The sequence below is a fragment of the Mauremys mutica genome, chromosome 2 (assembly GCF_020497125.1).
Source record: "Mauremys mutica isolate MM-2020 ecotype Southern chromosome 2, ASM2049712v1, whole genome shotgun sequence".
NCBI lineage: Eukaryota > Metazoa > Chordata > Testudines > Geoemydidae > Mauremys > Mauremys mutica.
Window position 1 is genome coordinate 7,565,215 of NC_059073.1, and position 14,612 is coordinate 7,579,826.

General features: G+C 52.6%; 1 protein-coding gene across 1 annotated transcript; it reads left to right on the forward strand.

The window, feature by feature from the left end:
- Positions 1-571: 571 nt before the first annotated feature.
- MAFA (MAF bZIP transcription factor A) lies at positions 572-3,491 on the forward strand. The gene has a single exon (XM_045006523.1). It carries the CDS (start codon positions 650-652, stop codon positions 1,544-1,546), a length of 897 nt encoding a protein of 298 aa, XP_044862458.1. The 5' UTR covers positions 572-649; the 3' UTR covers positions 1,547-3,491.
- Positions 3,492-14,612: the final 11,121 nt, after the last annotated feature.

Below are 14,612 nucleotides of genomic sequence, written 5' to 3' on the forward strand. Positions count from 1 at the left end.
CCGCCTGGGGAGGCGGGGCCAGGCACTACTCCGTATAAAAGGCAGAGTGCTCCATTCAGCACTTCAGTGCTTGCGAAGCGGGAGCTGCCGCAGCTGAGCGGGGGGCGCAGGCAGGGAGCCCCTCGGTGGCGCTTGCCCAGCGTGGTGTCTTGGCGGGGGGGGGGCACTGCCCTGAGCAGTCAGCCTCGGGGGGGAGAGGGCTGCTGCTGCCCCGCTGCCTGCAGCGCCGAGGGGGGGGCGCAGCACAGGTCGGGGGGGGCTCTTTGCAACTGGCAACCGGCCGTCTGCAAAGCCGAGACGGGCGCCCGAGAGCCACTGGTGCGAGAGCCGCTTTGCAAGCGCAGGGGCCCAGCGGGCGGGGACCAGCGGTGCCCTCGCCCCGCCGAGCCGGATTCCCGGGCAGCGCCACTTTTCTCCGAAGACGCCCCCGCCCCGGAGCGCTGCTCCGTCGCTTTCCGCCGCCGGCGGCTCCCCCCCATGCGCCGGGTGCCGCTTTCCCGGCTGAGCCTTTGAACGGCACAAAATCTCCCCCTTGATCGCCCCGTCCCGGCCCGAGCTCCGGCAGGAGGCGGGCGGCTCCCCGCTTCGCAGGCGGGCTGCGCCGGGGCGACCCCTCGGGCGGGCGGGCGCCGCCGGCGCATGGACTGAGATGGCCGCCTCCGAGCTGGCCCTGAGCGGCGAGCTGCCCACCAGCCCGCTGGCCATCGAGTACGTCAACGACTTCGACCTGATGAAGTTCGAGGTGAAGAAGGAGCCGCCCGAGGCCGAGCGCTTCTGCCACCGCCTGCCCGCGGGCTCGCTCTCCTCCACCCCGCTCAGCACCCCCTGCTCCTCGGTGCCTTCCTCGCCCAGCTTCTGCGCGCCCAGCCCCGGCGGGCAGGCGGGCCCGGGCGCCGCGCCGCACCCGGGCGGCCCCGGCAAGGCGCCGCTGGAGGATCTCTACTGGATGTCGGGCTACCAGCACCCGCTCAACCCGGAGGCGCTGAACCTCACCCCGGAGGACGCGGTGGAGGCGCTGATCGGCAACCCGCACCCGCTGCACGGCTACGAGGCCTTCCGGGGCCAGGGCTTCCCCGGCGAGGAGGCGGCCCCGGCCGGGCACCACCACCACCACCACCCGCACCACCACCACCACCACGCGGCGCACGCGCACCACCCGCACGCGGCGCACCCGCACCACCACCTGCGGCTGGAGGAGCGCTTCTCGGACGAGCAGCTGGTCAGCATGTCGGTGCGGGAGCTGAACCGCCAGCTGCGGGGCTTCAGCAAGGAGGAGGTGATCCGCCTCAAGCAGAAGCGGCGCACGCTGAAGAACCGGGGCTACGCCCAGTCCTGCCGCTACAAGCGGGTCCAGCAGCGGCACATCCTGGAGAACGAGAAGTGCCAGCTGCAGGGCCAGGTGGAGCAGCTCAAGCAGGAGGTCTCCCGGCTGGCCAAGGAGCGGGACCTGTACAAGGAGAAGTACGAGAAGCTGGCCGGCCGCGGCTTCCCCCGGGAGCCGCCCCCGCCGGCTGCCCCCAAAGCCTCGGCCGAGTTCTTCATGTGAACTGGGGGGGGGGTCCCCGAGCTCCCCCCGGGACTCGCCCGCCGTGTACATAGCGAGGGGCTGGCTGCTGTACATAGACTCGTGTTTCTGTGTGTGTCTCCGGGCTGCAAACAAGCTCACAAAGCAGGCGCGCCCCCCACGCCGGGCAAGGTCCCCCCCCGTCCCCGCTTGCGTCTCCCTCCCTCCCCGCCTGGGCTGCCCACGAAAGCCCCAGCCCCGCTGCGAGCTCGCTGCGGTCCGGCCGCAGCCCCGGGTCCTGCCCCTTGCAAGAGCCCCGCGAGTTCCCCCAGCGCATCCTCCTGCCGTTGTGTGTCTCCAGGAAAGGAGCCCGAGCTGGGACTTGCCGAGGCGAGGCAGCCGCCAGACCGTCACACGCTCACTCCTGAGTCTTAACACGTTGTGATCACGAAAACTTTAAAAAAAACCAAACCCGCCCAGCCCAGGCAAAGCTTTGGCTGGTGGGAAAGACAAACTGAACTTTCAAAGACTTGAAGCAATAGGGGGAAAAAATGAGCAAACCTCTGAAATTTTTTTTCTCTCCTGGAAAACTGGGTAACAAACCAAAATCGTTTTGGGAGAAAAAGTGCATCATAATGAAATCCTCCTCTATACTCTTCTTAATAATCCTACTAATTAATAAAGCAGCATCCAAGGAACTGTGCAACTTCGCTGTGGTTCTTAGAAGACTTTTTAAGCAATCCTGCATGCAGGACATGTATGGTATTTCAATAATCTCCCCTTCTTTTCTACTAGAACAGATGAAGAAAAAGCATGATCCAGTTTTTTTTTCCTTGGTAATATTTTTGTTTGTTTTTTTTTCCCAACGGTCGGTTTTTAGTTTGCAGCACTCTTTTTGGGTGCATCTTAAATAACAAATAGTCTTAAAATGTTTGCAAAGTGATGTTTTCTCTCTCAGTGGAACAGTGCAGCAAAACACTCACAAAAGGGACTGGAATATATATCTTGGGACTTCAGACTCCAAAAAAGAGTTGAGTTTACCTGCTTTTTATCTCCTTCCTTTTCTTACTAATAATTCTTGTTGTTTTAAAAAGGAAACCTGAGCCAGACTTAACTTATTTAAAGGTGTCCACTTGTACATATGTAGAATTTAGTTAATTTTTGCCCTTTTTTTTCCTGAGCCTATATTTTGCTTGGTGATTTAAGGAAAAAAAAAGCTTAAAAAAATCACAAGTCTTAATGAAAGTTTGTATGTAATAGCATGCAAATAATATAAGAATTAATTAATTTAATTATGTTGAAAAAGCCGAATGCACTATATACAGGAATCAATTGGATTAAATAATACTGTTGTTTTATAGAGATTTAAAATTATCTATGCTGTTAAAAATATTGGAAAAAAGTTAACATTCTAAGATGACCTGAAAGGCAATATAGTAATATATGGACTGCAATCAGTTGGCTGCTATATCACTATGCACCAGTTTTATTTATTAACCCCTGGGAAACAATATTATTTTAACCTTGATGATTTTTAAAAAAGAAATGGCAATCTTGCAATTACGCTTTGTGTGAAAGTTTAAAAAAAAAAAGCAGCAGTTGGGGTTTTTAACAAGTTGCTTATTTTAAAAAAGGAAATCTTGGGGAAAACTGTAAAAGTCTTAAAAACAAACCATGTGTGAACTTTGGCAACTGGTGCATTTTAGGTGCTGCTTGTGCAAAGCATTTTAAATAACCAGTTTGTTTCCATTTCTGATGGTTTTAACTCTGTTGCATCAAGATAGAACTTATATTCATCTAGAGCTTCAGTTAAGTCCTTTTTATATAAACTGCTGTTGAGCCTTGTGGGCTGTTGCAACCTCAAAAACACCTATATCTTTTTTGTTTTGTTTGTTCTTTGAATTGTTTCCTTTGTGTTCAGGCATCAATGCAAAAACTCATTTTAGCTTTCATTTGCTACAGACGAACGAAAAATAAATCTCTTTAGACGTACCTACCTTTTTTGCCTTCCTAGTTTTTGTAGGGAGGGGACATCGTTTGAAATTTTTGCACTGGTGACAGTGGTGATTGTCTCTTTCGGATTAGATGTTTGGGGGAAATTAAAGCACACTGGTTTCTTTGCTTTGTGTACCAGAATGAAATGTCAGTTTGAGTTTAAATACAAAGGCAGGGGAACATGCAACTGCAATCCTTGGACTGAATGAATAGTTAAGAAATTATTTTAACTTTGTTTTGGTGGCTCTAGATGAAACAGTGTAAACTCCCACATTAAAAATTCGTTTTCCAGTTTAAAAAATGAACCCCCAAAATTGATCTCTTTAGAAAGATTGGTAAAAATTGACACTTTTTTTTTAACGAATGCATCAATATTTTGTCCATTTTTAAAGATGCACTTTCTTATTCTTCTGGGCGATGTTTAGCTTTCTAGTTTAGTTTAAAGGACAGCACTTTAAAAATACAGTTGCTGTGTTTGGAGACGCAAGATACTAGTAGTAAAAAAAACAAACAAAAAACGTTTAGGCTCATAATTTTTCTTCCCAAGTTTTCATCTATGGGGGGGTGGAATTTTGAAAACATTTTCGTGCTATTTGTGGTACTTTTTCATTTCCAAAGATTTGGTTTGAAATAATTTTAAAACATCACAGTTTATTAGCCTGATTTATTTTTTGTTTAAATGCTGAACATTTAAATTTTGAGAGAGATTCCTTGGAATTAAGTGGTGGTTTTACACTTTTTTTTGCCTTTTAACTTTCAACAGAAACACTTTCTCTGAATCATTCCATATATGGGATATGCTTGATTTAAAAAGTTTGTTTTTAAAAAGGACCATGAAATTGAACGTTTTTAAGTGCATGTTTTAGAGCTCCATTTTAATTTTCAGAGTGCTGAGATTTAGAATGATAAAGGATTTGATCAGAAATCGGAGCATTTTTTTCCTGCACGTGCCAGTGAAATCATTTTCTTCTTAAACCAAGAATTATTTCCACACCAAACTAACGCTCTGAATAGTGCTTAGTGCGGTCTCTCTCTCATACCCAAATCAGTCCATTGACTGACTTTTTTATTTTAAATGGTTTTATTTCCCCTTATGGATATTGTTTAAGAATTTTTATTAAAAAAAAAAATCCTCCCCAAACTAATATTTTAAACTGCACTTTAAAAATAGAAAAACAAGCAGTGAATGGCTTTAAATTACTTTAAAACGACCAGAAATAGAGTGGATTTAATTTGTTAAACATGCCTGCGGTGGCAATCCTCACGGGAGGGAATCTTTTGGGTGCCAATTAACATCCCCTGTACTAATTGATTTATTTTTTTTGCTAAACAAATGGGAAAAAATCTGAGTGTTTCAAATATTTTAAAAAATTAAACCAGAAAGCTTCTGCTTTGGCACACTCTCCCCCCACCCCCAACCCCCCTCCTTTTTCAGAGTCTGATTTTGAATTTTCCCCCAGTTTCTCTGAGCCTGGCGGGTTTGCTTTAGACCTTGTGCTGCTCGCACTTTGCAGATGCGAAATGGGTCGCTGGCTGGAGGCTTTGGTAGGGTGCAGAGTCGGAAAGCTGTTCCCCGAGGAGAGTCTCCTTGGCCTGGGGGAAGAAGGGTTGTTTTTTTTTTTTTTTGCTTGAGGGAAGCTGAAATGGACACTTGGCATCTGTTCGGCATCGCACCAGTTTTATTTAATGGGAGGGGGAGATGGCACTAAATGCGATGCTGGGACTGAGGATGGCGGGTGAATGGGAGCGTGGCAATGCTGCTGGTGCAGCTGCCTGCCTGGCACCTTTTTATAGATCAGTCACAGAAGTTAAAGATGGAAAAGACCAATTAGCTCATCCAGTTGATTCTCTTGGCCAGGACAGGCTTGGTCTGTATTGTTCTTTTCCCTAGTGCTTTATCCAGCCTAGTGTATCTATCCCAAGCGAGGGGGCGTCTACCCTGAATATTCAGCCTAAATTTGTTAATTTTCCTTCCAGTTCAATCCACTCCCACTGTCCTAAATATTGTGGGAATTCCTCTCCCTGAATTGTTCAGCTACTTTTTAGGCAGATATTCATTGCCTCATGATATGGACAGTTAGCCAGATTCCTGACTTCTCAAAGCACTTTTTTTGTGGATTTGCAGGCGCTCTGTGTGTGTGTGTGTGTGTGTGTGTGTGTGTTGTGTGTCTGCTACAGACTAGATCGGAATCTCGAAATCCAGAGGTTTAATATCCACAGAGAGAGATCCACATTCTGTATAGATAAGGGCCTGATCCTGATTCTGCTCCGACATCCTGGTGAATTTTGCTACCGACTTCAGGGGGAGCAGGATTGGGCCCTGAACATATAGAAAGACACTCTCTCGGAGAGTAAAAATGCAAGATTCCTGCAAAACCTGCCTGTGCAGGTGGAGCACGCGAGTATCCCTGGCAAAGATGCAGGGGGAAACGCATCAGTCAGTCAATCCCAGAATTGTTTTCTGTCTTCTTGGGTCTTTTTGCCCTGTGGAAGTCGTGTGTCGTTCACACACCCCCCCCCCCCCACGGGGATTCGGACAGTGTTAACGGCATGGTTTCTCTCAAATGGGCAGGGCAGGGCCTGCGTAGGATTAATTTGCACTGGACTTGGGTCAGTCATTCGGATTTGATGAACGGCCACAAGTGTTAACAAGGAGGAAGCCTTTTGGGAAGGAAACTGGCTCCGTTTTTTTTAAAGCAAGGGAACGGATACCATCTTTGATCATCGAATTTCGTCTTGTAAATCGCACCACTTGCTGCTCTGCCTTCTTTTGTTTTGTTTTGTTTCAAGGCCCTTCCCTGGTGATGACCCTGAAGCCTTTTTTTAGTTTTTCTTCAGTTCTAGTTTAATTTCCCCATTTCATTGTGAGACGGTGACTATGGGTTGTCAGATCCCCAATGTTTACTTAGTCTATGCTGGGTCCCAAGCCTCTGCAGTAGAAGTCCCCCGTAATTCCCCTGCATCTTTCCACCCTTAACCCCCACCTCTGCGTTTTTCAGACAGCAGCCCCGGCCCAAGCCAGTGGGTGTTACTAAATAAAGAGAGCGGAAAAGTTGGTGAGGGAAAGGGGGTTCCCCTCTAGGAGAGGGGCTTCTCCCTCCCCCACCATAATGACTTGAGACTCATTCGCTCAGAAGCAATAACTCTTTAGGCGAGCGACTGACAATGAAGCTGTGAGACAGCGGCCCGATGGGAGTAGATAGGACTTGAAAAGTGTGTCTCTGAAAACCAAGGCTAGGAACGTTTTCACACCTGCAAAGAAGGGTTTTGTAATATTGCCCGTCTCTGGGCTAGATTGGCTCCGTTGTGGATCTAACTCTGTTGGATTGTGCCCAGTGTGATCTATGTAGGGTGCCCAGACAGCAAGTATGAAAAATCAGGACTGTGTGTGTGTGTACATGGTCCTCCGTGAATCATGTACACTTACCTCCTTGCACTCCACTGAGATCAGTTAACTTCACATTTGCCAGTTTTACTGTGGGTGTGTGTGTGTGTGTGCATATGATATTCATGCATTAATTAACTCCATGGATTCCCCATTACAATCCAGTCTCTTTTAAGTAGAGTACCGGTCATTCAGCTGTTTGTAGACCGGTCAATAGTCACTTAGTCTAGTTGCTTATTGAGTGAGAATATCTTGTGCTCGGATAGGTCCAGGAACTGCGACTTCTTCGGCAGAAGGAATAGTTGAGTTGCTTTTTGGCCGTTCTTTTGCTTGAAATCTTTCGGCGAATATTTCTCCCCCCCCCCCCCGTTACATGGGATTTAGTGTTAACATGACTATCTTCACTCCCCCATCACACCCCTGCTCAAGTGCATGGCCCAGAGCAGCAGAATAAAAGACCAAATACAATTCAATGTGGACTTGCTTGCGCTTCGTCTCTGGGCTGAACTGAGACCATGCTCCGAGCCAGGCTTCCCAGATCATAAACCACGAGCCCTTTGAGCAGAGATCTTGACTTACACAGTGAATCCATTGTACCTTTTGGGTTAAAGTGTGACCCCTCCCTTTTCCGTGCCCCCAAGTCCGATGGACAGTGGTGGCAGTCTCTGTGCTGTAGTGCGTTCTCTGTGACAACGGCGGTTGGCGTTAGCCCTCAGCTTACCATAATGTACTATCCGAATGGAACTGCGGGACATGAAGTGAATTGATCTCAGCGGAGTGTCGGGAGGAATGTAAATGATTTGTGTAAGGCGATGTGGCCTCATTTGGGAGGACGGGGTTTCGGAGAAAAGACGTTCCGAAAATCAAGGTCTGATGCAGACACAGCGTCGGCGTGGGTCATGCCTACGCAGGGCACAGCAGTGACACAACTTGACTATATATGTGTGTATATGCCCCATATATTTATAGACACACGCCCAGCAGACTGGTACGCTAGTCAATTACTGAAATCTTCCAGTTTAATTCTCAGAGTCCAGCTCTGCCTGGTACAGGGCATGGGGAGTGTGTCGAACGGTTCCTGCCTTGTTACTGGCACACAAAAGAGGCAGTTACAGAAACAATGGCATTTTCCATCCCGTCTCTCGGTGTATATTCTTATTAGTAAGGGGCAAACCCTGCCCCCCCCCTAATCCTTGAGAGTTGTGGTCCCTCTCCCCCTCTCTTTGAATCTTTAGCTCTCCTCTCGAGTGCCCCCTGGTCACTTGCTTTGTTTTTGAACTGGGTAATTTGTGGCCAAACCCACTGTGAGGCAGTAACAGGAGTAAAGCTCGAGGGAATGGAGCAAATCAGAACAAGGCGCAGTGAAATAGGAATTGTGTCGAGTCAGGTCAGAAACCCGGCTGGCCGGCCACCCTGGGCTCCAGGGTGCAATGCACAGGGCATTCATTCGCCGGGCAGAAGCTCCTGGAGTTCAGCTCCGGGCTAGGCTTCCTGGCTCTAAGTGCTCCCATCCAAACTTGGCCTGCTTGAGTGCTGCTGCTTTTCTCAGCACACTGACAAAATAGTCAGTGGGAGTGGGCCCGATTCTGCTCCCGTTGAAATCGGCGGGAGTTTTGCCATTGATTCTGATGGGAGCGGAGCTGAGCCCAGTTGCATTTCCTGAGCAGCCCGAGATATTTGAGAAATACCCAGTGATTTCTCCGTTCTGGGCCTCGTTTGTGCTGGGGAATGGGCACTGGCCTCCTGCTTCAGACTCTGGGAACCAGGGGGTTAGGGCTGAAATGTTTCTACCCCATGTTGATGCCTCTTTATTCACTAGCACCCAGCTAACTAATGCAGGAGCCTTTTGTGGGGGTCTGATTCTTGCGGCTCTGCTGGGTGGGGTGGGGTGGGGGGGAACGTGTCTAATTTTTAGCAATTTCCACCCCTAGATCTCAGACCACTTCACAGGGGCGGGTACCCGCCAGCTGCCCCATTGTACAGATGGTGAAATAGGCAAGAGAAAATGAAGTGAGTTACCTGAGGCAACACGGCAAGTCAGCGGCCACCCCGGGAACAGAAGCAAGGCCTGACTCCCTGCTGAAATGGAACGGGAAAGTTTCGGCTCCCACCCAGTGCAATCTGCCTTTCGGCTGCTTCACAGGGCCGCTCCCTCGGTGGCCCTAGAGGGGGTGCCATGGTATGCCAGTTCCCTGGGGCTTGCTCCCCACTCTACCGACCCACCCAACTGCCGAGAAGGTTGTTGGCAAAAGCGAGTCCTAGATTCCATGGCCAAAGCTGATCGTGTTGTCTGACCCCCTGTGTAACACAGGCCCGAGAAGGGCTCCCAGTCATTGCTAGCGCAGGTCTGCTGGGAGAACAGCCAAGCTTCATTTAAAAATTGGTCTGCGAGGGACAATCCACCGTGCTCCAGTGGCTAATAACCCCACTCTGCTAGAAACAGCCCTTGGTTTTCACCTACCCAGGAACCTCCTTTCCCAACTGTGTCTAAGCGGCTCTTGGAGTCAGGCCTTTTTTGGCCGGCGGGCGAGAGGCTGGGAGGTTTGTCCATGTAGCCAAGACCCCCACGCCTGAGTTCCGGACAGGTTCCGGGGCAGACCTGGTGCCGGGGGAGGGGGGAGGAGGTGACCAGTCCCCTTGCAGCAGCTGTGCCTTTTCGCTCTCGGGTTTATTTTTTTCCCAGTGTTGTCCCTGAAACTTGCCTCCAAAAAAGGAAAGGGCTGTGACTGTGAACTGCCAAATGTGCGGTGTGCCCATGTGTGGGGCAGGGCCGGTGCCCTGTGGATTCCTCCCTGGCCTTGCATCCCAAGCGTGACCTTGTAGTAAGAGTCGCGTGGCTAGGGGAGGGGCCGTTTCGGAGTCGCCTTGCCCTCGCTAGCTGCTGGCGAGCCACCCTCAGCCGCATTCAAATGGAGTTTGAGGCAAAGGTTCCCGACAGGCCCAAACCGACTCCCATCCTGCGGAGCTGGAAGGAAGCCTGCTAGGCACCGCCACCTTCCCTAGCAGTCGGGGATTGGGCCCTACGCTCTAGCCTTGCTTGAGACATTGAAAACAAGACAGCAGCCGGGCTACGTTTTCTCCAAACCACTCTGCCCAGCCCTACCCCCTCTCGCTACCGCGCTGTCCCCTGGCCTCGCATTAGAAAGCACCCTCCAGGATGCAATTCAGAGCCGATCGCAAGCGTCAGCAAAACCACAAACAACGGCCTGGTTTTGCGGAGACGAGCATAACCCCCTAATGCCGCCGCAGCTCCAGAGATGCCCGTTTCTGTCCTGGGTTAAGGCGATGCCTTTGCATACAGGATAAAGAAAGCAGATGCCAATTTTTCCCCCTCGTTAAGCTTCAGCAGGCTGGTGCGGGGGCCAGTCTCTCGGGTTGCTGGTTTCCTCAGGCGTTTTAGGGTGAGGGTGGGAACTGAGACTTTTTCCCATAGGAGGAGAGGGGCTTCCGTGCCAAGGGCTTAAGGACAGGGCTTAATTTGTAATGAAAGAGGTGCCGGGGCTCAAGCAATTGATTGACTTTCATAACTGCCAGGGCAAGCGTGGTGGTGCCGGGGCTCAGCCCTGGCCTGACCCGGCACAAGTTAAGCACTGTTTAGTGAACCTAGCGCCGATATGCTTTGGCACAGGGGGGAGTGGTTGTGCCTGAAACATGGTGCTTCCAAAATTCAGACCCCTCCGCTGTCCGTACAGTTTGTTGATTTTAACCACAGGGAGGTGGTTTGGGGCTGGCACAAGGCTATTTAATGTCTTTTATTTGAAATTGCAAACGACAGTTTGGTAGGTTTGAATCTCCCAGTGCACGGAGCGATGCCAACAACTGCCCCAGTAGAATGAATAGGGACCATGTTCCCCCCCCCCTCGCCCCCCGGAAGTGGAACAGTTCAGCTAAAAATTCTTTTTGCCCAAGTTGGGTCAGTGTATTACAGGCGGCAGATTCGGATCCACCTCCAATTTCTCTCCTGCGTAGACAACAGATTCCGCCGGCTAATGCCAATACTAAAATCGCATCTATAAAGCGTCTGTCCCCGTCCCTCTGAAGACAAGCTAGAAAGTCCCGAACCACACTGGATGCCTCTCTGAAGGGTTGTAAATCTCATTTGGGGGTTAGAAAAATGCAGGGGTTTCTGCTGCCTTCTCCAATTCCACTCCCCCCAACTAAAGGCACTGTGCTAGTCCTCCCCCCATGCTGAAATCTGCTGCCCCCCCCGATATTAGTTGTGTATTTTGCCTGTAAGATCATCCCCTTCAGCATTATCTCCCTAGCTACAATATTATGACTATCACACAGTATTGTATACGCCCGCACGCAGGCATTATGTTGGAAGAAGTCTCTTGGGTCGTTAGGCTTTCGTCTCTTCTCCCCCTCTTCCCCCCCCGCCCGCCCCAATCTATCGCCAAGTTTTCGATGTGTAAAAAGAGCCTTGTGTCCAACGCACAAAACTGCTTCTGCAAATTGTCCTTGAAAACACCCCAACTATGTGAGCGATTTTCCAGGCAAACAACGGTATGTGCATTCTCAGCTTGCTCCCCGAGGCCTGGGTTTCCCGCCCCCGTCCCTCCCCGAACACACATGCCCACAAGCTAGAGAGCGGCTAGCGAGCTGGTGCGCACACATCTGTCCACCCGGAGCAGAGGGGAATTGGTCTGAGTGCGCCTCCTGCTTAATCCACCAACAGCCGCTGGTTCCCCAGCGTGCCGCTGCCTGGGAGCTTGGTGCAGGCCACGGAGTGTGATTTACCCTCCCCTATAGATCGTGTGGCACTACCCTGACGTGGTGCAGTCGAGTAACAGTCTGCAGCGAGTTACAGCCCCTCCCTTTCTCTCGACATGCACCCAGCTCTCGCTGCGGCTTCGCTTCTCCCCCCTCGCAATCCTGCCCGAGTCAGCTCCTGGGGCTTGGCCAGCCTCCCTGTTGAAAATAGCCCCCTTAATAATCCAGCCCTGAGTCCGGCTCTTGGAATGGAACAATATTATTTTAAGCTCTCCTGGCTGTCGACAGGGGCCAGCCAAGATCCTGGCCTGGCTCAGCCCCAATGCAGGGCCGGCTGCGCTCCAGTTTGCAGAGAATTCTCCTGCTGTCTGTGTCCCCCTCCTCCCTCCGTGGAGGGGGACAGGCCGGGTGAATTTTGCAGCCTCCTTGGCAGGTCGCACAGCCTTTGGCAGCTGCTGGAGTCCTGACGGGCCGGGGGAATTCTTCTGGCCTGAACAAGGCTGGGATCCTGCTCTGCGCGCACTCGCCCCACGCAGGGAGCGGATTCTGGGCCGCATTGGAGGTGGGGAGGGGAAGCACGCCATTTAACCCTTGGAACGCCACTGTCTGGATCGGTCAGATGAGACCTTAAAAACCAACATCCTGGGGATCCATGGCTCTGCGTGGGGGTGTTCGAGGGCTTTCCCCTGTGTCCTGGCCTGGGTTTCCCCTCCCGCTCAGAATGCTCCATTCCGCACGCGGGGCGGCTGCGTTTCCCAGGTCCCCGGTGGCCCGCGGCTGCGGGCGGAAAGGCGCCGTAGAAACGACGGCTAGCGTGGGCGCGATTCACAGAGGCCATGTTGACCCCTGGGCTCTGAGCGCCGGCGGAAAGGGGAGCATTCAGGATGCTCCTGGGGCCTTTATCTGCTTTGGGCGGGGACGGGGCAGGTGAATGACAATGCCCCCGAGTTTGAGCCCAAGCAAGCGAGGGTTCCAGGCCGGCGTGTGAGGTTCCCATCAGGTCGCTGTCCCCAGGCTGGGTCTGAGCGAGGGGCTGCAAGCAGCAGCCACCCTTCAGAGCTCGGTTCCCAGCGGCTCCTTGCTGCTGGCTTGTAAGTTCCCTCGGGAACCCTCTCCCTGGATATTAGCCTGCAGTTTCCATGCCTTTGGCAGGGCTAAGAGGAGCTGTGACCTTCCTCATTGCCCTGGATCATGTGCCTCCTGCCACCTACCCCCTCCTTGGGCAGTGTCTCCTTCCCCAGCTCTTCCCTCACCTTCCCTAGCTAATCACTCGCCCTCGCTACTGTCCGCACAGGGTAGTGCTGCAGGAACAGCATCGCCTGCACTGTCACCCACGCCAAAGGGGGCCTCGGTTTCCCCCGAGCGAAGCCGGCGTGCGGAAGGGGTGATAGCCCCTCTGGCTTCCCTTCATCACGTGCTTCGCTTTGGAAGAGCCCTTGGGGACTTTGGAGTTGGCGACATTCTTGTGCGTTGCACGTCCGTCTGCCAGGGCGCAGGCGGAGCACGGGGTGAGTGGTGGTGGGGGCATCTCTCTGACCTGGACCCTGGGAAGGTGGCTCTGTGAGCATGCCATGTGGAGTGAGCACGCCCTGGCTGCGATGGTAACGCAGGAGACCCCCTGAACCCCGGTACCTCCGTTGAAGAGTGGAATGTGCACTGTTGACAAGGCGCCCTGAAACTGGTGAGCAAGAGGGTCACGCGTGGACGGGGCCTGTGCAAATTCTTCCAGCGTAGCCAGCCGGCCCTTCCAGCCCCCGGCTCCCCTCTCTACTCTGCCAATGCTCCTTGAGCCTACCCTGCACCATCCCCTGCTATACCAGCCCAGCGCTCCCCCAACTCTGCCCCGTGCCCCTCCCTTTAATCTGCAGCCCCCCCACTCCAGTCCTGGAGGCTTTGTTGGAGAGAGACTGCCAGGCATGGTGACTTGATGGCGTCTTGATGGCTGAGGGGCTGGCCAAAAATCCCCCGGGGCCCAGATGGGGGGGCCCCGTAAGTCATTCCCATGCGCCCTGGTTGAGCTGAGGACTGGAGTGGATTGAGGCTAGCACATTAGCCCCTCCGCACGCTGGATTCAGCCTGGAGGACTGAGACGTCTTACAGCTGACAGGAGCGTTCTCCAGCTTTCCCTGCATGTTTGCGTCAGGCTGTTGTGTAGGCCGGGCCAGTTTTCATCCCCCCTCGGGCTGCAGCTCTGAAGGATGCTCCTTAGGGCTTTGAACGCCTGGTGTCAATGGGAGCGAGATCAGGCCTTAGAGACTCATCCCAGCGGCGGGGTCCTTTCAAACTAGGATGGACGAAGCCCTGGAGAAAGTGCCGTAGGGAACTCTCCTGTGGATGACTGATGATGACCGTGGCTTCTTCCATGGGAGGCTTTTCTAGTGCTTTCCAAGCTTTCATTACGCCTCACCAGAGGTGTGGAGAGCAATTTCAAAGGGCCACTGTCAGCTTAAAATCACAGGCCAGATCCCCAGCTGGCGTAAAGGGACTGAGCTCCACTGAAGTCAATCCAGTGATGCTCACTCACGCCAGCTACGGATCTGAATAAATGGATTGTTTCCCCTGCATAACGGGCATCAGCTTATATTACTGAAGTGGAAAAGACTGTAAACGTTCAGTTTTGTTTTACACTGTGTCTGCCCTTCGCACGTCTCCGCCTTTGCAGGAGCGGTGCCAGGGTTTCTGGCACCCTAGGCAGAATTCAGGGGGGAGGCATTTTGTGCACTCCCCACGGGGCGCGCGGGAGCTTCCGGTTCCACTCCCGTCGTGCTGCCGAAGAAGGACCCTCCGCCGAAATGCCGCAGGCGACAGCGGCCGTCATTGAGCTGCTCAATTGCCTGCTGCTGTTTTCCGCGGCATGTCGGCAGAAGGTCCTTTTTCGGCGGCGCGACGGGAGCGGAACCGGAAGTTCCCGTGCGCCCCGTGGGGAGCGCACAAAATGCCACCCCCCCGTATCCTGGCACCCTAGGCGACCGCCTAGGGTCACCTAATGGAAGCGCCGGCCCTGCACCTTTGGAC